At 38.8% G+C, this 24,702-nt stretch overlaps 1 protein-coding gene across 1 annotated transcript; it reads right to left on the bottom strand.

The window, feature by feature from the left end:
- Positions 1-262: 262 nt before the first annotated feature.
- On the bottom strand, positions 263-24,012 carry MSL3 (MSL complex subunit 3). The gene is made up of 13 exons (XM_033051890.2): positions 23,852-24,012; positions 21,972-22,054; positions 21,299-21,394; positions 20,679-20,779; positions 19,707-19,798; positions 18,858-18,980; positions 18,230-18,390; positions 16,179-16,337; positions 15,655-15,917; positions 15,164-15,273; positions 14,874-14,973; positions 14,366-14,450; positions 263-4,263 (listed from the first exon to the last, which is right to left on the bottom strand). Exons 1-13 carry the CDS (start codon positions 23,948-23,950, stop codon positions 4,164-4,166), a joined length of 1,572 nt encoding a protein of 523 aa, XP_032907781.1. The 5' UTR covers positions 23,951-24,012; the 3' UTR covers positions 263-4,163.
- Positions 24,013-24,702: the final 690 nt, after the last annotated feature.

Below are 24,702 nucleotides of genomic sequence, written 5' to 3'. Positions count from 1 at the left end.
AGTGCAATCTTGCTTTCTGCCTCTGTTATTGGTGAAGAAGTAGAAAGTGATCAGACATGCATCAGCCCAAAGGTAAGATAAGGGTCTCTGTCCAAGAGCTGTCAGCATTGTGCTTTCCTACAGCCAACTACCACAATAAAGGCTGGACTGAGACTTGGCAAAGGATAATAAGCGTTCCTTCCCCCTGCCTTGAGCAGCTTATTTCCACCCCAGTATACGTATTTTTGGAAGATGTGCTAAAGACAGCAGTGGAGAAAATGTATCATTTTCACAGAATGAAGGATTTAATATACACATATACATTTAAACTCCAATAACAATCTTGCCAGCATTCTTCCTAAATGTGTTGATAACACTTTTGATGATATAAACATGAAAAGCAGTAACAGCTTTTTATTTCCAAACAGCTTTTTATTTCCTCCTTGACTTCAGACACCTCTCTCAGCATAATCCAGAGCAAGGTTATCCTACACTAGTGTTTGACAAATTCCCATCAAACATTCCTGACATAACAGGTAATGACACGTTTGCTGCTATCCCACACCAAGTGCCAAGGGAAACCCTAAAACATGCATAAGCTTTCACAATGGGACATGGAACATATTCTTAATTAGCACTTGGTCATATTTGTATTTGTCTTCTCAGTGGAAAAGGACCCTCCATGAAAGCCTGAGCATTGAAACAGGAGCTTGAAAAACACAGTAGCAAAATGAAAGGCAACATGGCGATTCTAGACAGTGCTGATTTTCTTCTTTTTTTCCTGTAGGATGATAGGTACAGAATCAAGCTTAAAATCAGGAATAGAACAGAAGAATATTAGAGTTATATTCTGTTTATTCTTCTTTGGTAAACTTTACTGTCTACATAAAGCACTTAACATAAGGTCAGTTTCATAGTCCTGTGGCACCATGTAAAGTTCCTCAGGCACCTTCCTGTGCCAAAGTCAGAGCAGGTACTGAAATGAGTCCTGTGAGCCTGTGCCAAAGTCAGAGCAGGTACCGAAATGAGTCCTGTGAGCCTGTGCCAAAGTCAGAGCAGGTACCGAAATGAGTCCTATGAGTGCAGCCAAGCCCCTTGGGCACACAGGGGGCAGTTCTCTTCCCACCCATCAGCTGCATCACCTGCTTCTATACCTAGGCTGCAAGTATTCTCCTCTGCCTTTTCCCAAGAACAGTCATAACCAAAACCCAGCATCACAGCCACTGTGGGAGCACCCCACTCTTGAACAGAAGTGCAGGACTCACCCTCAGCATAGAGACTTAGCAGTGTAAGCATGCACTGTAATTTCACTGGGATAATTTCCTGAAATACACAAAACTGTCTTCCCTTGTACAAACAGGTATGCTGGTATAAACTATCACTGCCCATTAACCTGCTTCCTCAGCTCAGCTCCTCTGCTGCAGGGGACTCTCTCGTCTGCTGGCAGACTTGCTCCTCTGAAGGCTCCCTTAGCCTGCTTCATTCAGGGTTTCATATTCCTCCAGCTAATCCACACCATTTTGACTCAATCAGGTTAGAAAACATGGTATGAGTAACTCTACAAAGAGAAAGTGAATAATGACAAATAGCTAAGTGCATCTTTCATCACCTCAGATGGATGTTGATCGCATCAAGTACCTGATCAGTCAAGGACATTCAAAGAGTTCCTTCAGATTCACACTGCCTGTATGGCTACACTATCAAGCTTCCTTAGCCACAAGAACCCTTGAACATTACATTCAAATGAATTTTAGGGCCCACTTTGGTAAGTCTCTATATATTTGAAGACTAGTAATAACTGCCCCTCTTGAGCAATCTGTTTCAAGTTTTTGCAAATGTCTACCACTGCTGCAGCTTTTTTTTTTTTACATCAGGTGTAAAATTTTGAATGCTGCGAATGAAGAGTGACAGTAAAGGGGGAATGTCGAAGTTGCTCATTACCGTAATTGAATGTATAGACCTAAACTTTTAAAATTCAAATATATATTCAAATATGAACATTATATCAATTAGAAGTGCTGAGAAGCACAAAGAGGTGCAACTTTGGAGGAAAGTTTTTGGTTGTCATGAGAGTAAGATATTTGTAAGAGTTTGCAATATTACATCCAACAGCAGCCTCAAGAGAATTTTATGAAAAATTCTGTTCACATAAAGACTGGACCATCAGAATTTCCCCCCATCTTTTGAGCATCTTCACAAGGCAACACCAACAGCACTTCTGACCTCTTGATGCAGAAATTTTCATTTCAACAGTTAAACAGTCACACAATAATAGGGTTTAAATAAGGTTTAAACTCTGTTCATAACTTACCCTATACTCACAGGTCAAAACAAGGAACAAAACCAGATCTGCCCTATTACACATAAGCATTCTTACAATACAAAGGATTAAATGTTGAAGTTTCAGGCAGCATTCCTAGACTAATCTCATGTTAGACAGTTTGTTCAGATTTTGTTGAATTGTCTTTTAGAGGAATAGTATTTAAACCTAGAATGAAACATGTTGGCAAAATTTTGATGTACATGGATTCTGCTAGCGATTCAAAACTTCTGTCATTTGAAAATGATGAAAGCTTACAGATACAGGGTTTTCTTGGTACAAGACAAGCATGTTTAAAAAAGAGTAGTGCTGCAAAATGGCAATTTTTAGAACTAACAATCACAAAATCTACACACATCCATGCCACTGGTTTAACAACTGAGCTCAATACTCTTCATAGAAGTTTTTCTAAAAAGGAGAACCTAAATTACAAAACCCTGGTAATCCTTATCTTTTGAATTTAAAAGCTTGAGCACACCACAGAAATCTGAAAAGTGACTATGAATATCAACAGCTGATTTTACATTTCTTTTTGGCCTTTTAGCCTAAGCTTGCCATTTATGTGTGAAAGATGATGCCTCCAAATTACCAGTTTGCAAGTCTGTGAGGAAACTTGAGTTCTGCATTACAGGTGGAAGTTTTCTGAAGCAAGAAGGATTTACAGAGTGATTAATGCAGTGTGTAACCCAGAGCCCTGTTATCTCACAGGGCTTTTAAAATCTGTGTCTATCTTGATACAGCTGAGGATTTTGAAGGCCAGTGTTTTAAGTCCTGCATGTGGTTTCAATGACAAGAATTATGTTTCAATTAATTTCTACTGAATGTGTTGTCACATTTATAGGAACTCAGTTCTCACTGAACTGCTATTTCCAGAGCCAAAGTGTCTAAAACAGTCTAAAGAGACATCCTTCAAGTCAGCAGAACACCCAATGATACAGAAAGGGCTCCTCTCCATATGTTGTCAGTGCTCCCACCTCTCATTATACGCACACTTAGCACCCTCAAAAATACTAATTAAGCACAAACAAGATGTTTTAGACAGTCAAAATCACACATCCACATAGCAGCCACTGTGAACTTTATTAAGAAAAAAAGTGTTTGCCAATTAAACTGCAATGACTTCACTGACTTTCCCATTTACTTGTAGAAAATCAGTTCTTTCATAACGGCTCTGGAAATCATTTACTGCCAGGTAAATGCTGAATCCCTGGCAGTGTATGGTCTGCTTGGAAGCCTGTCAGCTTTACCATGAAAGATCTATATACACCTTTGCAAAATGCAAAGTCAGCAACACATCTTTCATTCAAGCAACAAAGTCATTTTTGAGGCAGATGTCACGCTAGCCAAATAGCAAAGCTACCTTTACATTAAGCAATCCTTTCTATCATGACAGTTCCACAAATGAAATGCAATTTGAGAGGAAAACAATCCATAAGACACCAGTTACATATTCTCTTCATGTAACTGTTTAGTCAAGTCTTATTTCTCAGGCAGGTGAGGTGGAGCTACAATGAAACACAGCATGGTGATTTATCTTCATGAAAATGTCCTGTTGCCAATGCATCTGCTTTTGTCCCTTTGCTTTTTATCACTCTGTGTAGTCCGGTGCCGTAAAGTCAAAACAAGGCTTCTTCATTCATCTGGAGTCAGATTTATATCCAATCCACTAAGTGACTCACAACACTGTCTATACACGTCTCTGAAAAGTAGTTCTTCATTCCTAAGTAATCCAACCATCACAAAGATATTTTCCAGTGTCTAAAACTCCAGAAGTTGTTTTAATTCCTTTTTCATCTTGTAGTCATGTACCAGAATAGCATTGTCATGGGCTATGTATAGTAGAATTTAATCCTTATTAATAGCTTCAGTAGATTGCCCGAGGATTTTTAGTACTGTAGTAGGCTTCACATGCAGCTACATAAGCAGATTCTGGGAAAAAATCATCATGGTATTCTGCTAAAAACCTGAGAAGAAAGCAAACCAAAAAAAAGAACAGAATATTAAACATTTAAGAGAAAAGCTATTTTCAAATTAATTTTTAAGCTCAGCAAAACCACAGCCTGGGAATTAAGAATTATTACTCTTTGAAATTTGGCATACAAAAGATTTGCCCTATTTTTTACAAGTTTCACATAGTGAAAAACAGCCTTCCCCTATCATTGTGGAATTCAACAAGCATTAAAAAAAATTCCTCAAATTCAATAAAAACAAAACAAAAAAAAATCATTCCCCCCACCCCCAAAAAAATCCAAAACTTAAAGCTACACTCAGAAAAAGAATTCAAAGAAGCACAGAAGAAAAAAAAAGTTGAGGTCTTTCTGCAACTTCTGTAAGTTACCTGCTCAGCACACTATTTTCATTTCTGTCCTAACCAGAATTTACAGTTATCACTCTGTCAGTGTCTTATACAGACAGTCAGGAGCCCTTAAGTCAAACTATATCTTTGAAGGCAAATAAAACTATGATTTTTCATATGTTTCATGTGCCTGTGCATTTAGGGTCTCTATCCTTTGGGAGAACCTGATTAAAATATGGGTTTCAATGACAAAACACATTCTTCATCAATTCAGTTCCTTAATTTCGTATTTCTGCAAGATGGTCTGCAAATACTATTCAAACTGCCAAGCACCCAATATTTTATGATGTTTTCCTGCTCAGCTAACACACAACTTTCTTTGGTTTAGGATTGAAAATGAAAATAAACAGTGCTACAACAAACACCAGTAACAAACAACTAAAATGACTACAAGCTCTCTGCTCCTTCCTTTGATTTCAAAGGCACTGGCAATATAAATGAGGGCAAAAGAGCAGAATGGTTATTAAACTCAAGACTACAATCAAGCTGTACTTCAGAAAAAAACACAGACCTTCAAAAATACCTGGATATTAAAGATCAGCATCAATAAACATGGTAAAATGCTAGCTACATGTTTTAAGAGTAGGAAGCAAAAGAAACAACAGAAAACAATGTCATCTACAAAATCTGTGTTCTCTCAAGAAACAGTGGCTGGGGTGATGACTTCACCACTGGAAGCTGAAAATATCAGTTTTACATAGCCAATACTTTGGACACAAAGTCCAAATTAGAAAGAAACATTCAGATGAATGCCATAAAAACTACAGGCCTTCTCCAACCTCACTCACTGCTGCACTGCCTGAACTAGCATGTCCTTTGATGTAAAGAGAGCCAAAGCATCAAAGAATACTGGCAGTATCATCTAAATAAAGCACCTTAAATTTAGTAAGAAATATATTAATTGCCCAGAGCTTATAGAAAATGGTGACAATAGAAAATTGCAATTAAATAAAAAAGGGTAGATTTTTTGCACATCCCCCCATCCTTGAACACAGGCATCAAACAAGCACTAAACGGGAAGACTAACTAGTTACATCCTACTAATTCTAGAAAAAGCAGTGAGATATAGAAACTTTTTTAGAGGAAATCAATCCTTCATGATGTCACCGTTGATTTAGAAGGCACATTGTCAACTTCTTCCATACTTCCTTGTTTCAAAGCAGTTCTGTAATTAACAGTATACAGATGGACCCAAATGGTTTCTGACGTAAAATGTTTCAAACCACTAACAAAGAATACTGAAATTATAGCAATTTAGAAGCTAATAAAATACCCAAGCCATCAACTGCTATGACCTCTGACTTTAACTAGCTACAAATCTCTTTCTAGGATAAGGGGTTGGTATGAAGCAAGTGTGGAAAAGCCTAAAAAACTTAACAGACTTGAACCTAACTCTGAATGTACTTAGATTGTAGATGGTTAAGATGAGCCACAAGTGGTATTTAATTAATGATTCTTCATTAACACACATTAGTGACTCCAAGCCATTAAAAAGTTACAGAGGCTGATGAAAAATCTTAGTGTCTGGATAACATTCAGTAGAACACTACTAAGAGCTGGATCATGCAAGGGAGCATGTTTTAAAAGAACCTTCAGAAGGCATTTGGGTAGCTGACATTTCCAAGGATTTTAACGGCAAGTAACGAGAAACAAGCTCACTTTTTCTTACAAATTTCCTGACTTTTGCTTAAATCATCAGTGATACACACCAGTTTGGTGCATGCTAAAGTGACAGCTGGTACAGATGAGAAATTTTAGTTGAGATACTGTGCCACAGCTAAAGCTCAAAAAAATGCAGCATCCACAGTCAAATAGTCAAATATACATCTCCCTGTTCTTCATGTAACAGTCATGAAAAGCAAAACACCCCAGAGCTAGCAAACACAATATTTTCTGCAGAGAAGTAGGGGAAAACTACTGAAGGAACACAGTCAGCTTCTGTCCCAATCCCTTCTGTACATGTATACAAAGAGCAGAGGCCCTTCTGAAGCTGCTTTCTATTCAAAAGACATCACAGTGCAGAACACTGGCACAGAAATATTAGGAGTCTCCTAAGACTTTTGCCTATTGGATATTTCACTATTGCTTTGCTCTTAGACAAGCTAAAACAGCACCAAGATCAATTACACTGTTACCTGCTAGTCATGAGCCAAGATTTAAAGACAGAGGGAGCTGTAATTAGCTGACAGAGCCAATGCTCAGCAATAGATCAGAAAGCACATTGCTATCGAGCTTTTCAGAAATTGTTTCAGTATTTTTAACTTACAAATCTGATCAATTCAGTCACCTGCTGCATTATTGCCTTCTTTGTTTTTATACTTTTTATGGAATTCATATGCATACATCTACACAGTGAGACTGCTGGTGAGCAATCAAGTTCTGGGATGCACAGTCCACATTGATTTGAGACTGCATGTATTTTTCATCATGAACATCCTCAAAAAACAAGCTCATGTTTTGCACTCAGAGCACAGAGGTAACACAGTACAGTGCAGTCATTTTCCTCCCTATCACAGGTTCCTAGAAGGGCAACACTTCAGAAAGGTCTAGAGGGGATGGAGAAAAGGGAAAAAGGTGTGGGGAACTTAGGAATTCTTCAAGCTTTGTTCTGATCTTCAAATGTAGGTGTTCTTAGGCAATGAAAAGCCCCACAAATACACTACTTGTCACATTCCAGGCCGATGTACCAAAAAGAAGAACTGAATTATCACTATCCACATTAGAAGGCCATTTGACACGTCATGAACATATCTCAACAAGAGTCACTGAATTAGTATGAGTTTTAAGAGCATCCTCTGGTGGGTCTTGTCTTGACACCACCAAGGCACTCCATTATCAGAAGTCTCAGAATGAAGAAAAAAAATTATTTTAAACATCAGCTACCATCACATGATAAACTTAGGGACAGCCCAGAAAGTGTAAAAATGACAAAGAAAAGAAAACCTTAGTTTTTGGGAAGACATCCTTAGCCATTAAGGTATAAGAAGACCGAGTCCAAAGGAAAAGTTTCCAGCAAGGTGACCTTGCACACTTCTGCTACAGTTATAAAAGGTAAGCAGATGCATTGATGAGATCAGTGACCTGATCTAGATGCTGTCTGAAAGGCTACTGTAATGATCTATCTAAATTTGCTAGAACACCATTATGGATCCTAACTCTATGAGTCACCTCATCAAAAGAAATGTCATTTACAGATTAAGAAGCTACCTCATCTCTGACACTACTACTCAAATGCAGGATTTGAAAACAGAAGGGCTTTCGGTTCACAAAAAAAACCATGCCACCACCTGACCCTCACCCCTCTCCATTTATAGGCCTGTCTCCATCTGGAAAGCTGTTCAAGGCAAAAGATGACAAAGTCCATCATAACCCCACTGCAGTCAACAGAAGAAGTGAACTGAAGTTTCAGATGCTTATTTTAATACCCAGTGTCTCAAGAACCATGCTGAAGGAGTAAACTGGTTAGTTTTTTTGACTGGACTCTTGTCACCCACTGATACATAGAAACTGAGATCATATTCCTTGGCCTATTAAGAGAAAGTGTGGAGAGCCCTGAAGATGCCAAGCTACCATCATAACATTTCCAAGAATCATATTGAATGAGAGGATTAAATTTTGCTGAAGACCTTCTGGGAAAACAGTCCTACAAGAGCTCAATACAGGAGTCCTTGGTTTGTCTTGAGGATGAAGACCCATTCATGGCCCGCCAGCACAGATCCCTATAGCTGCCTTCTAAAAAAGCTGCAGTAACACATTTAAAGCATTTGGGGCAACCTCTCAATTTAGATACATGATCCAAACCTCAGTTATTCACTAGCAATATGCTCATTCAAATTCCCAGGCACCTGATGATTTGGAAAGCGAAGAGAAACAATCCACATGATGAGTTTCAGGAACAGTTGGCAATGCAACAAAACCTTAGTCAAGGACAGTAAGCACCAATGAGCACATTCTGCACACAGAGCAGCCAGAAAAGCCCACTGAAAGTAAGAACCTGCACAATACCAGGTACTCACTAAGAAGCATTCTACCTAAAGGTGCTAAAAATTTGAGAGGGCCCAGAAAGACAATTACCCTTCTACCCATTTAATGGATACAGCAAAGCCCAAAAACATGGTAGTAATACCCTAAAATATGGCACTGCGCAAAGAGAATTCCTTCAGTTCAAAGTGTTTCAAAACTTGGGAAAAAAATTTGCTTTGCATGTTTGTGTACTCTAAATCCATGTCTCCATTTATACTCAGAAACCTGATTTTTCTCATTTTTTTAGGTCTCAATTCCATTAAGTTTTCTGATGTGTCATAACCAAGTAACTGTTAATCAAAAAAAATGAAAGAAAAAAACCCATCATAATTCAATATAAATCAGTAAATAATATATAAGAAACATATATATGTTTAGATATATATTATATGAAACACTGGTACAATTGCATTCTTTTCCATCTTTCATAATATGATTTTTAATTACTTGCCCTTTTGCAACTGAAGTCACAATGACTCACAATGAGCAGGAACTCTATCACAAAACAACTTTGCCTAACTAAAGGTGTCTTCTAATCTAGTCACCACGTGCAATGCTCATTTTTTTCATTGTCAGACACAAATAACTTCTGATAATTGTACATTAGCACAGACTAGTGGTGATAATTCACCACTGCAGTTATACATAATAAAAATACTACACTCAAAATGTACTGTCAGCACCAGACATCTATTTTCTAAGGTTACTTGAAACAACTTGTCATCTTTGTATATACACATTTTATTATCACAGTCCTCTAATTTGGTCACATTCTGACTTGGCTTCCTTCTCAGGAAAACTCAACAGTATCAAAATATTTTTCTACCCATGGAGCAGAGTAGCACAACAGATACAAGCAGATTTTTGAGCATCAGGGAAAAAATAAAAAGAGATGTAATCATTTTGCCTTTTTCCTAAAATGTAAATGACATTCTCTGAAACTACATCAGTGAAGATGACTCTTGCTCTTAGAAAAACAGACATACTGTATCCTTCTGACTTTCAAGTAGCTCCTACTGGTTAGCAGATCTGGGAGGGGGCCTCTGCTTCCAAAACAGTTTTCCAAGCCAAGGTTGTGTGCAAATTAATGGAAACAGTAAAACAGAAAACCTGCCTGACAGTCATTTTTCATCACTGAAGCAACCTTTGGAGGCATGTTAGGCACCTTGTCATGACAGGACATTGTAAAACAGAGCATAAGCAGCACTTTATTTCAAAAGTGGCTGAAATAATGGAATTTGTTTAAAACTAAGACTTCCTCTTACACTAAAGCTATTAACAGGTAAGAAGATTTAATCAGTCTGACTACCAGTTAGCACCAGTAAAATGATTAGCTTCCACTGCTTGGTCTAAAGACTAAATGCAAACTAAGTGAACTGTGAAACCAACTGGTGAGTCTATTTTGGACTGCAAGTACTATGAATTATTTCAGAACGAAATAATTTAAGATTCAGAGTTTCGTACTTAATTTGAGAAACTGATTTTCTTCTGCAAATTCTATTATTGAGAAATCAACTTTCATGCTCTCCATGAAGAAATTCTCATTTTGCACACTTGTAGAAAGCTGGACTAAGCACAGAGGGTAGAGTTTCTACTTAACAAGAAAGTCAAAAAGATGCATTTCATACATTCCTAAAAATATATGTTGTTTGGGAAATTGAGAAATATCTTGTCTAGCAGCAGTCTGAGGGCATAACTGGAAAATACTATCCAGTCATGGACAAATAGTATTATGTAGCATCTCAAAGCTAATTTAATGCATCTATCATGTCCTAAGTAATCTCAAGACAACATGCCTCCAAAAAAGTATTACATTACACAAGTCTCAGTTTCTCAGCCCACGGGAGATTAATAGTACAAATGATAAACTGTAAATTTTAGCCACAAAATCATAATTCAATAATAAATCAGTATCTATGCAAGAACTAAATCAGTTGTGTACCGCATGAAAGTTTTATTTAAGAATACACAAACTACTTATGCTTGGACTACTCTTATCTAGATGTCAAAGAAGATTCAGGAGTAGTTTTATTAATGCAAGCAGACATATCAGCCCTTTGCTATTAGAGAAATAAAGAAAATAAGAGTACTTTAGTTTCTCACTCAAGAGCAGTTCACTTAAAAAAAAAAAATTAAGCTGTCCTAAGTAAATTGGTTGCTATTTCCTAATGCATACAGACCTTGTAGGGAAGTTCTTATTTTTCAAAAGTTAAGCCAGAACAGAACTGATATAAAATATTTCCATTAATCCTTTCATTCCCAAAAAGGAAAATACAGAATGTGAAAATTGAAGAACTAGTACTGATGCCCAAGATTTTTAGCTTTTTGTATTTTTCATGTATTTGTAGCTTTGTAGATTGCTAAAGCATGGCTGTAGTTTCTAGTATTTTTACTATCTTTCTTCCCTACATTTAGAAACAACAAGCTAACTTTATACACACATTCCTAAACATTGTTTAGTCTTTCTCCAAGAAGAGAAACAACTACACAGACATTCTGTTTTCCAGAATCTGGACCAACATAAAAAAAGTGGGCAAAAACAAATCTCTGGTCTGCTTTCAGAGAGACAGAACCCCAGGGATTATTAGCTAACCAACTAACCTTTTAACTGGACAGTACATGGTAAGTATACTAATTGACTAACCTTATAAAAATTTCAGATTTACTGTACCACCATACTGCGTACCTGACGGCTTTCAAGAAAAGGCTTGCTTTTACATTCACTCTAACAAGCTTTCTTGTGATTAGAAACAGATAATGCAGAACTATTTCTGTGATAAAAACCAAGCATGAACAAGCATCTAGAAAATGTAATTGTTTGACCACTTTCAACAACAAGCAGCACAAAGAAATAAATACCCAAATGAAAAAGTTTTCAAAAGTTCAAAAGCACCATGTGAATACACGTTGAGAAAAAAAAAATAATAGTAATTTGCACTGGTTTCTGTTGCCCAGTAGCACAGCTGACATGGAAACTAGACGAAGAAAAGTATTTATTACAAAGCTACCCAAAACCAAATGCTTCCTACAGCAGTAACTGTAACTTTTAAGCCTGACACTGTCAAAAAAGAAAGTGCTTGAAAAAACACAGCCTTCAAGTGTTTTGTTGTAACAGATATGTGATATCCACATTACTTTGCCTTGTGGGGCTCATTTTGGTTTAGTTGTGGCCTGGTCTCAAGGACTGAAGCACTTCTAGTTAAGTGTTTTCTAAAAGGAATGCAAGTTTTGCATTTGGAGGACTCTCCACCACGACACAAAGTATGGAAAAGGGGAACTTCTGAGAGATTTGCTTCAAAAGCACCATTCTATCTCCCCTAAAAATGCTGATGTGGAAACATGATTTATTTTTATTTCTATTTATAGATGCCTACACATTTCAATGAGATGCTCAGATGGAAAAGATAGTATCAGTATAGATATTATCACTAGAAATTTCAGTTCCCTGAAGCAACCCTTTCCCAATAAGCAACCTTTATTGTATGGCATGGAGGGGACACATTTCTCCTTTCATCTATTTTACTCCAGCAAAGCTTATCCATAGAATGGATATGAAAACATGGTATTAAAGACACTGAAGGACACAGATCTGCTCCAATCAATAGAGAAGAATCTGAATAGGCAAAGGTCTGATAAAAACTGATCTGATCCCCAGTGAGTTAAGCTCCCAAAGAAATATTCACTTCAAGCAAAAACAATCTTCCAACAATAACCTCTAATTCTATCCTGTTTAATTTAAAGGTATTTTGAACGCCAACAAGAATCTGACAAAAGAAATGCAAAATGGAGTAAGTAAAACTTGACAACTAACTGCTTCCAGAGAAAACCTGTGTATTGTAGAAACTTTGACATTGGGAAATATCTTCTATTTTCAATAAGCAATTACAGTAAAAGTGTTTTAAAGCTTTCATCTTCCTGATCTCTAATGCAAAGATTTTTTAATGCTGGTGTAATATTACGTTTCCTTGCTGTAAGTGGTTACTTAAGTCACTGACCAAATTTAAATTATAACTTCCATATCTGTTCCATTACCACCTGCAACCTTCTCCTGAAAGTTTTCCTTAGCAATTTTATTTTTCAGTGTACTGAAGCTGCACAACAACGTGTCAACACTAGATACCTGACCACATCCTCAATGTCATGCAGAAATACTACACAGTAATTTCATGATTATAAGCCACACTGAGTATAAGCCGCACTTCCAGGTGTCAGCAACTTTTCATTCTTTGCCCATACCTAAACTGCACCTGATTATAAGCCACACATTACAATACAGAGTGTGATAAAAGGTATCTATTCTATCACCATCTGTTGAGGGTGGGGGCAGTGATCCTTATCCCCGTGGCAGATATTCTGCTAATGGGCCATCCATTGAAACCAGGCAGGGCATTGTTCTTTACCTTTTCACAACCCATCCTTCCTCCAGCGAGTCATTTTCTGCTAATGGCCATTGAGTCCCACTGTGTGACTGATAAAATTACTGCATCCCATTGGAAGTTGCTCCAGCCAAGGGGAAGAGCCCAACATTTCTTACCAAGATAAAAACAGAGGTTTTGGGACACTAAGGGAGCCCCTTTCTCCACTGGACTCCAGAGGAAAACTGGATTTCTCCACATCACCACTGGACCTCCAGAGGGAAACTGCACCTTCTGCAGGAGCACTGCTCCAACTGAATCACATCTGTCACTGCAGGAGGATGCAGCCACCATGGAATGGGACTGCTACCAACACCCTGCCTGACGGGGTGTCAGGTTGTACTCTGACTTTGTCAGGGTTTGGAGTTTGTTTCTTTGTAGTACTGTATTTCTATTTCAATTTCCCTAGAAAAGAACTGTTATTCCTAATTCCCATATTTTTGCCTGAAAGTCCCTTGATTTCAAAATTAAAACAATTTGAAGGGAGGGGGTTTACATTCTCCATTTCAAAGAGAAGCTCCTGCCTTTCTCAGCAGACATCTGTCCTCCAAACTAAAACAGCAACTTTTCGTTCTTTGTCCATATATAAGCTGCACCTGATTATAAGCCGCACTTTGGGTTCAGACCAAAATTTTAGTCAAAATGGTGCGGCTTATAAACCAATTTGATCATGGTGCAGATGCGACCTTACTGACTCCAGTGGTAGAGCTCATGTGATCAGAGAGAACTGTATGTCTCTACAAACCACAGAGAACACAGCACTGCACCACAGAGAAACCTTTCTGTTCAAAGCTCAGTTAAGAAAGACATTTCTTTCAAGAAACAACCACAACTAAAAATACATTTTAAAGCACAAGTTTCACGCCCTGCTAATATTGATACAACATCAAAACCCCTCAAGACCTTGCTCTAGAAAAATACCAATGCAGACATTGCATTTCTTCATAAAACAAGCTACTTAACCAAGTCAGACTTGTCATTATATACATATCAACAAACTTTCATGCTTCAGCGCTATATCAATGTCTTTATCAAAATTCAAAGTAGAAAATTCAGGTTCCCTTCAATTGGAATTAAAGAATAGAAAAAAATCTTATATTCATCTTTACTCAAATTGCTATTGTTAAAATGGTATACTAGTTTATCATAGTCTGGTAGTTATAGAAAATTAGTATCTTATTTTAAACCCCCTTTGCCATTCCAGGCATTTAGATCTATGTAACAGTAGAAACACTGCTGTGGTACATTGTGTCACATATTGTGTCACATTACCTCAGAAACATCTCGAAGTGTTTTACTAAAGCCTTCAGGTTTTTGTCAGGAAAGCACATCTTCCCCAGTATTTCTGGTAGTTTTACTGTGAATAAAAGAAAATGTTTATACCTCTTCTTGTAAATGCAACTTCAAATTACTTGTATCTACTATAGAGAAAAGAATATCAAAATTTCTTCTCAGCAGCCCCCACTTTTCCTTGCAAGCTACTTTTGATCTTTCAAAGCCTTACTAAATAGAAACATGTTGAGAAATTGAATGTTGCTGGGTTTAATGATGTTTGATAGTGTACTGGAAGTAACACTGCTTTGCTTTTCTTAAATGAAGGCTTACAGAGCCAGTAAGATAACCAAATCTAAGAATAGCCTAAAAGTTCCAAATAGATTAAAATGTACATTCCTCCAAGTATAAATACATTTAATAAAGCAAACAGAAAAATCACAGTTATCAGGACTGGAAAAAACCATAAAGCAACTTTGATTGAGCAGAGAATTTTGCATCAGTTTACCAAACATCCTCAGCAAATGTTGAGATCCATAGATATATGAGGGAGGTGGTGGTTGATCGCTTGGTGGATAATTCTCTGGCATCAATTTCCAGGACAAAACCTACACATAAAATATGAAAATACTCGTTATGAAAACTTTATAACATCATAAATAATTTAGTCTGTACAGAACTTCAAAATCAAAGATCAAGTAAGTAATACCAACAAAATCTTTTCTTACACAGTCAGACTCTAAGGTCGACAAAACTTTTAGTCATTCAATCTAGGACAGTAACATCAAAATCTGTTACCTCATTCAATTCGTTGTTTCTTCTACCTTCAAAGCCAGTAAACACCGTGCTCCCTTCTTTGCTAGGAGTCAAAGTTATGGGTGAAGATGATCCACTATGGACAGGGGTTTCTTCAGAATGAAAAACAAAACAAATAAGAAGAATTTTACTACTTGTAAACTACTACTTGGAACTCTAAGCCATTAAATGCATCTAAGGCCTGCTGCTAAAATGTTTGAAGTCTCAAACACTGAAATTCAATAAATGCTATCCTAAAAGAGATTCGCAGAAAAGCAGTTCATTAAATTCTGTGGAAAAATACACCAAAGTACTGAAAATATTGCTTTGTATTTCTCTCTCTGGTAATAACACCTCAGAGTTAAAGAACTGATACAAATACAAAAAGTAATGACATCCCACTTCTATCATTCAGTTCAGAGTCCATGCAGCATTAAGAAAAGAATAGGATTTTACACTTCATTTAGACCAACAATGTAAAGAGAAAAACCTACTTTTTTCCAGGTGCAAGAAGAGCTTTGGCATAGAAGCTGGGGTGTCGAGGTGCCGCCGCTTAGGCTGTGGGGACGCGCTGCTCTCTGATAACCTGTCACAGTTGGAGCTGTGGCGTGTTGAACGCCTCAGCGACTGCAGGATTTCGGGTTCAGCTTTTCGCCTTTTCGGCGTGGCTGGCTCCCCTGTGGTGGGCTGGCTGTCCGTCGACTGAGGCGTGGGCGGATTCAGCAGAGGAGGGCTTGGGGAAAGTTCCTCCTGATTTCTAAGAAATTAAGGTAGCTTTACAGAATTGAAGAGGTCAGGGCTCTAACCAAAAAAATTCTTGTAGTTTCACAGATCTTATTGAATACTTATTCAGATAAGACAGTCTTCTCCCAGTAACTATTAAAGTGATGATGCCTTCTATTAAATACTATTTTCCAGAAGTATACTTATCTTCAAATTAAAGTTAAAAACCATGAATACCACATTCTCCTACCTTTTGAGATAAGCAGTATTAAACTTCTTATATCTTATATCTTACCTGTTAGTATTTGTTGAGTTTTCTTTGATAGGAAGAAAGAATTTTGATGATGTCACCTTCTTAAATTGACCTTGTTCATAAGGATAGAGCAAAATTAAGGGAAGTGTGAAGTCAAATGTTATTCTTAGCCCATCCACCATCTCTTTACATAGCTCGACACTAGAGGGGAAAAAATTATGAATTTTAAAGTTGCACGGTAAAATTTTTCAGCATGGTTGTACAGAATTGTTCTTTCAATACAGTCTATTAACATCATAACTACAATAAGCTGATTCAATCACTAAGTAATGATAAACAACTAAAAATACACTTAAAAAGACAATGACTGCTCTTGCTAACCTCAGAAATGAAAATTTTTTAAAACATCTGCTTCATAACCTCAATCAAAGCCACACAACTCTTTGCTGCACTACTATTCACAAAACTATTGACATCTAGCATAAATAGCCAGATGTTTTTCAGGTAAACATTATTTTGGTTTTTTGAGTTCACTATGCTGAAAAAAGAGGCATCAGCCAGAACAAGAAAGTTACTCAACAGAATGAATCTCTGACTAAAAGGCATAAGCAGAATTTGACCTATAGCCACCAAGATGCAGTTAAGGTTGTGCTCAAGAGATATCCAGTGAACAAAAAAAACCCAGTTATATTTGCATTGGAGAGCAGTTTCCAACAGTCTGCTCTGGTAATCAGAGCGCTACATTTGGAGACTATCAGGAATTTCAGTTTCAGGCCTGTGTAACAGACTTACAACATTAGGTGATGAGTGCACGAGCTACTGCAAGTCAAACCAAGAACACAGAGTGCAGCACTGTGTTCTCTCACCTTCGTGGAGGTACACCCTTCTCCCATTTCAAGTGCACATATGTGTATGGTAACAGAATTTGATTCTGCCAAAATGATCATGTTAGAAATTCCAAACCTCCAGTATTTCACACCACCTACTAAAACCACTACACATGATTTGGGTCAGGGGACCATCGTGCACAGAAATTTTATAAATCCAAGGTCAGTAACCTTTATCGTTAGAGCAGTAAGGGAAATATAATGAAGATGTCAACTGAATCTCTCCTACTTGATCACTGAAACCATACCCATTTTTTCACTAAAGCACTTTATTTAGTTTTTATTGAGGAAGCTACTTAAACATAAACCTGTAAAAATCATAGTGTGTGTAAAACCTTCTGTTCATATTTCTGATACTTCATCTAACCTTTATTTTGGGAGATTAAACTACAAAAAAGAAAAAGTGCGTATCTGTCAAAGAATGAATGACATCAACATAAAAGACACTCACATAGACTAAAATATTGCAAGAAATAGCATAATTACACACCATTGAAATAGAACACTAACACAAGTCAGGATTTCTCTTTGATAAAATAAGATTTCACCTCATGGTACTTTGAAGCAGTTTCATCTAATATCAAGAATCTTTAACATAAGAGAAAAAATCCCCAAAACAATCAAAAACCACCACAATGCAAGCGTGCATGGTCAATGCATTTGCATTATGGTAGAAGAACATAAAGATCAACTGAGAAAACAGACTAAGACACCATCAATTTAAAAAAAAATCAGGATTTGTGGTACCAGTTTCCCTACATACTGACTCTAATATTAAAGATCATATGTCCATTTAAAACAAACAAACAACTTGCACTTGGAATTCTTTATAAGTTTTTGTATTATATTTTTATCCTTTATAAAACTTGAACCTGTTCAAGTTTATCTAAGCAGAGTATTCTTATATCAGATATGAAATTCTTCACATTGACAACAGCAACACAATGGATCTTAATATTCCTAGGAACTTACATGATAAAATAGGATATTGATATTTTTGCATAATGACTTTTGCATAATGACTTTTAAGGGTATAGGGATTCTCACTGATGAATGTATCAGTGTTACTCTACTACAGCTATCTGCCAAATACTTTGAGCCCTGTAAACAGATACACATTATGGTATAAATTTACAGAAGTCAACAGCCATAAAACAAAACACAAAATGCAAGAGTGACAATAGCAGTGGACTAAAGAGTACTTACTTCTTCTCTGGTGGCACATAATGAAGATTCATATTAGCATGTGGAGTCATCTGATGGTGCCGAGACCTTTCATTGGCTGAAAAAGCGGCATTAATTGCAAAGTGTTTTACATATGACTCCAAGATGGTTATTATATTTGTCTGGCAAGGAAGCTTCACTAGCTGAAAAAGAAACAACAAATTAATGTTTTATAAAACCAATAAGTAAGTATACCAAGTTAGAATCGGAGCTTGTAATGTACCAACTAATTTAGTAAATGTCTAGTGCATAAAGCAAATTCATAATTCAAAATGTATAATTTCAACCCTTAAACTGCATTTTTTTATCAACATCAGGAGAAACAAGAAATATGGCCAGATTAACAAGTCTGCTGCCATTTCCAGCTTTCAAAAGCAGTGTGCATTCTAAAGTAGAACAAAACAGTATACTGTTAAATATGACAAGCCACTGTTACAGTACAGAGAAGTCTACTCCCGACACTCTTTGTATTCTTCTTTGCCCTGTCAGAGCTCAACGTGAAACTAAAAAGGTGAAGTTAAAAACCTTCAGGAGCTGCATAAACAAAAACTACTTTTGACATCCTCCTCACATCCCCCTGCACATTAGAGTCCCAACTTATATTTCATACCCTTTTTCTTCTATTAATATAGTAACAGTCTTCCTCAAGCTTCTTTTTCAAGACTTCAGGAATTTCTATGCTTATTGCTCTTTCTTCCATTTCCCTTTTTGTATGAGTGTCTTGTTCTTCTTTCTACAACAGATCAGTGAAAGAAAATATATTGGTTGTGAAAGAAGAGCTTCAGTAGTAAATACACAAGTGGATAATAGCCTCAATGCAAACTATTTACTAATACTGCTCTTGAAACCATCTGCAAATTCATTTTTAAATTTTTTTTTTTAATTTAGTGTTCTCTTAATATTTAACTAAAAAAAATCCTAAAAAAACAAAAAAAACCCAAAAAAACCCCAGACGTTTGTTAGTGCTGCTGTTTCATATCACCCACACTGTAGTACTTAAATTCTACACATCTGCAGATCGACTGTCTACAGTAGAAAAATAGTTTTTTTCTTGAAAACAGTCCTCTCTACATTTTAACTTAAAACCAGGGTTGACATGCTTGTCTTACAGCAAAATACAAGACAAACATCCTGCTCCTATTAGGGTTTGCCCATCCTGCGTAGGCATAAAGCACCTGCAAAAGTGGAAAATCTATTCTGCTACATTTTCTCTCCATAAACCTTATGTGCAGAATGAGGAGAAACAAATGTGTATTTTTAGCATCGTATCACATAGAGCTCTAAGAAAATTACATTGTATCATTTTCAAAATCACAATCACACTAAACACATAAGAAAATTAAGCATTTAATCCCAGCTAAATTACTAGTTGTAGCCTATATTTAATCTACTTCAATTTTTCCAGAGTTTCAGATACAGATGTTTAAATTCTATTAACTTAAGGAACACATGAAAATACCATTTCTGTCCTCTCATCTATGTCACTTTCTTCACTTTTTATTTCTTCATCTGTTCCTTCATCACTGTCATCAGAAGAAGAACTGCTTATAGCTGCATAAAAGAGATTTCACATATATATTATTACAGAGGTTATGATGAATCAGTTTGAGGTCTCAATGCAAAAAAACCCCCAAAAACTAAAAAAATACAACCCACTAAAAAACCACAACTAGCTTGTTATATTTAATGAGGATGAATAATTCTAATTGAATTAAACATGCATTATTTACAGACCACTGCAAATGTTTTAAACATATAAGATGAATTTATAAGAAGTATTCTTGAATCCTCTCTAATTGAAAACCACTCACTTTTAAAAGCTCCCTACATTCCTGAGCACTCACATTTTCATTGGACTTTAATTCTGCACAGGGGATTAACATATTAATCATTCAACCAAAAGGCATGAATCTGTGTAGCAACAGCTCCCAAACATCAGTTTAAGTGCCAGCCAATGTTCTTGCTGGCATTCTAGTCACAAAGGAAAATGCAGGAAAATAAAGATCTAGCTTGAAAGTAAAACCAGCCTGTCAGCTGACAAGAAACAGACCTTTGTGCGAGGTAGAACAGGGAAAAAAATAATCTTATTGCCCTCAAAAATACACAAACACTAGCAGGGAAAAGCTCTGTTTCCTAACATCAAACAAAGAAAACTGAGGGCTTCTCACACCTATTAATACTACACTAAAGAAAACAGCATTAAGCACTGAAATCACTCATCAGAATAGCTGAGTAGAAGAGATGCATGGAGAAGCTTCTGGAATACAAGAAGAAAATAGATATTCTAACTTAGCATGAAACAAAGTTCTCACTCTTCATAGGACTGCCTATTTCAGATAGTACCATGATACTCTCCTGGCAAGTGACACCATGCACTTTTCCCCTACATCAAGGCATCCCACCAGTTACCAAAGGATGAAAACAAGCTCACAGTTTTCGCTACTCTCATCATTTTCTTCAGCCGGAAGGCTTTTTAACACAGAGTCAACACCAGGCAACCTGCAACGTCTCTTCTTTCTTCCCTTTCTTCTCCTACAGAATATAAAATGGTTCACTGACATTTGGGTAATACTATTTCATTCGTTTATCCTAGGTAATTCAGTTATGTGCAGAATGCACAGGAAATCTATGTTTGAGTTATTTTAATTAATGCTGAAATCATTTGGACAATGCTGATTTGAGAGTGGATACCCTAATGCCTGTACTTTACCTTATATTCATATTGTCAAGTAGATCCTCAAACCATGGCCAACCATTATTAGATGATTGTCTTTGGTTCAAAAATACTTCAGGTTTTTCTTAAGTATTTTGCAAGTACATTTCTTTGGGAAGATGCAGATCCAATACACAGGTATTTCACAGCAATAGTTAAGAATAACATACTTATTGAGTTGTTAGTCTTTTAGAGTGTTTTAGTGTGTTAGTCTTTTAGAGTATACACACCACCTACAGCATAAGCTCAAAAGCCAAACTCAGTTGTAGACACCTGGATGTATTTGTATGAACCTGAAAATGAATTTGATTTATTTTGAGGCCAAAAGGATTTCTTACATGCGAGCCACAGCCTTCCGTGCCAATTTACGCTGTAATCTGCGGTTTTCGTCGGTGTCCCGAAGAACATGATCTTCAGCTGCCCATCTATCCCAGCTAAGGACAGGTCAAAAGAAAATAAAAAATTACTATGAATATATGCCACTCATGATTACCAGTGAATTAATATACTTTAAATTTACAAAGGATTAGTTTAATGCCATTCAGAAGCAACATCTATATCACAAGGTTTGCACTCTTCTCTGTTTACACAGGTTCAACTCTCATCTAAAATCTAAAATCTCTCAAGCTTTGACTCAACCTACAACAGCATTTCTAGCACTGACACATACTATCAATCACAGTCAAGAAATTGCACTCATGTACTGGCCTTACAATCAAACAATCCAGGCCTAGATTTAACAAAGCATAACCTTTATTAATGGAAACTTGAGTGCCATAAGTATATGCCACAGACATATATCCCAAAAGGTTTAAACTCCTGTCTATCAAACCAATTCACTGAAATTTACGGACACAGACCAATGACAACATGAGCAAGTATATTAAAGGCATTTGCAAAAATAAAAATACTCCTGCAAACATTAGTCCTTTGATATTCTGTGCAAAGCCTGTCTTTGAAAAATAAAATAGAAGAAATGGAAGAACTGGAACCACATATACAGGTTCTTACCTTCTGTTCCAACCGTTAAAATGGATCAGATATTCTGGAATCTTTCTGCCTTTCTCATCTTTTCCAACAACAATATCAACAATCTGAAACAAATATTGAATAGCATGCATTTAAAAGTTTGAGAGAAAGTAAAGCTTCGGGTATTTAGAAAGTTTATGCACACACAAAGAACAAAAGAATATAAAATTAAATAGACTTGTCATTTTGCCAGTCAATATTGACATGAACAGAAGATAAGGATTATACTAAAGGATCAGAAAACCATCTTTGTCCTATCCTCAAATGTCCCATGCTTTCAAGACAGGCAAGGGGAGACATCAAACAGTGTAGTAGCACAGTATGGATATGCAGATCTACAGGGTTACTTACACTTTCTCCCCTGTGCTGTCTCCTCAAACCCCCTAGGCAGGAAACACAGTCGTCTATACAAAAACCTCTGAAATGCTGTTCTGTTGAACACCACAGACTCTCAACCACAAAACATTAACATTCCCGATTAACACTGGGAATATCTCAACCTTTGTTTTCATGAATGTGCGATGGCCAATCTGAAAGGGCCTGCACCTCAGAAGAAAAAGATGTGGTGCCTGCACTTGAGTGCCTTCCAACAGATCATACATCAGTACTAAGGCTACAGTGATTTTAAATTTGGGAGTCCAGAACTTAAGAACTATTGATGGATTCACAGACAATTATCCTGTTTGGGGCACTTGACAGCAAAGAAGAAAAAGTACTATACATTTTTGTACTCAGGTAAGAGGTTTATAGCGATAGGAACTACAGCTGCCAGGTTGTTAGGACATAGGATTAAGTGTACAAACAAAAGGGCAGCCCAAAATATTACAGATGGTGGCATTCCTAACCAAAAATGTTTGAGAAACACAGACAAGCACAACTAGCAAACCTGCTGCAAAAAGTAGCAATTTCATCAAGAATCCAGCTACAACACTTCCTTTTTTATCTCTCTCTGTAATAAGAAAAACCCAGAACTCTGTTTCCAAGTCGGACACAGATGATTTAGGATTGAAAAACCATCTTGTGTGCCACTGATGCCCTAAAAACCACTGTATTTACATAAAGCTCTATCATTATTCGTAAGGTCAGGCCCTAACTGAGGCAGTCACTCTTACAGCAACACCTATGGCCCACCGCGCACAGCTTACTATGCTATTTCCGCGTACTCTCCTCCACGAGCGGTACCACTGACACCTTTGTGAAAGGCAGCAGGGCGGGCAGCAAGCGTGGGAAAGCGTGAGGGGAAATAAATACAGCTACACTACAAAACTGCAGGGGTGGCAGTAAGACTTCAGGATTACTTTGCAGGTGTTCAGCCGAGCAGGGAAGGCGGGAAGCGCGTCCGACACCTCCCGAGGCGCGGGGCGGCTCGGCTGTCTACCTGCCGCGGCAGGCAGGCCCCGGGAGCGCGGGGCCCATCGCCTCTGCTCCCCAGCGCGGGGCAGGCCCAGAGGCTCGCCAACAGCGCACCCCAACTCCCGGCGCTCCCGGGAGACCGGCCTGAACCGCCCGCACGGAGCAACAGCGGACGGACGACAGGCCCGGCGGGGACGGCACCGCCTCGCTTCGTCTCCCTGTCCCGTAGCGGCCCCCACCTCGCGGCCCCCACGCCGGCTCCCCCCTCCCCAGGCCAGAGCCCGTTTTCCGCAACAAGTGCAGCTGCCGGCGGAGCCGCCTCCCCGGCCGGGCCCACAGCCGCTTCCCGCGCCGCCTCCCGCCCGGGGGCGCGCCCAGCGCCCGGCGGGAGCGGTAACGGGAGAGCAGGAGCCGTAACGGGAGCGGGCGGGCCGCGCGCCGGCCCCGCCCCGCGCCCTCCCGCCCGGGAGACGCGGGAGGGGGAGGCAGGAGCGCGCGAGGCCGGTCACCTTGGCATCATAGAGCACTTTGGCTTTGGTGGGGTCGGGCTCGAAGCAGAGAACTCTCTCTCCCCGGTGGAACTTAAATTTCATTCCCCGCGAGGTCATTTGTTCATCATGGCGCAAAGGAGAGGAGCCCCGCCCGCTCCCGCGGGGAGGCGCCGCGGACGGCCCGGCCCCGCCCCGCCCCCGGCTCCTCCGGCGGGGGCGGGCGGCCGGGACGAAGCGGGGATGCAGCGCCCGGCTTTCTCTGCCCTCTGCGGGGGAGCGCCGTTCGGCCCTGGGCGCTGCGGGAACGGCCCGTCCGCCTGTGCCTGCCCGTGCCCGTGCCCGCCCCGCCGGTCACGCGGGGTGCGCGGCACGGGGTGCGGGAGCCGGCGGCGGGAGGGGCGGCGGCGCGGGGCACGTGTCCCGCCGGGCGGAGGGGCGGCCGCCTGCCCGGGGCCGGGGGAGTCCCTGGAGGAGCCGAGAGCTCCCGGCCGGGGCGACGGTGGGTGCCCTAGCGCCATGGGGGCCGGGGCGTGCGCTGGGCCTGTGCCCGCCAACGGAGCCAGGGCTGAGTGCACCCCGAGAACAACAGCTGCCCTTCTCTCTGCTGCTGCTTCCCTTAAACATCAGCAGACACTCCCATTCCTCACCCTCTTTCCCGTGTTCTCTGCTAACCAAAAACCGCCCCTACTTCCTAGATGGTTGTGTGTAACATTGTAACCTCCTGCAAGGTTTGTTTGGCTCTCCGTTGTTCTTTCAGTCTTCCTCAGGAAAATAAAACCAGAAATAGGGTGTTTGGACTAGAAACCAAATCCACTGTTTAATTTCAGATTCTACAAGCACACATATAGTGCAGATAATCAAAATTAATA

This window comes from Catharus ustulatus, chromosome 2, assembly GCF_009819885.2.
Source record: "Catharus ustulatus isolate bCatUst1 chromosome 2, bCatUst1.pri.v2, whole genome shotgun sequence".
Taxonomy (NCBI): Eukaryota; Metazoa; Chordata; class Aves; order Passeriformes; family Turdidae; genus Catharus; species Catharus ustulatus.
Note: the sequence above shows the minus strand (reverse complement) of the source record. Positions and strands in the feature narration are given on the sequence as shown.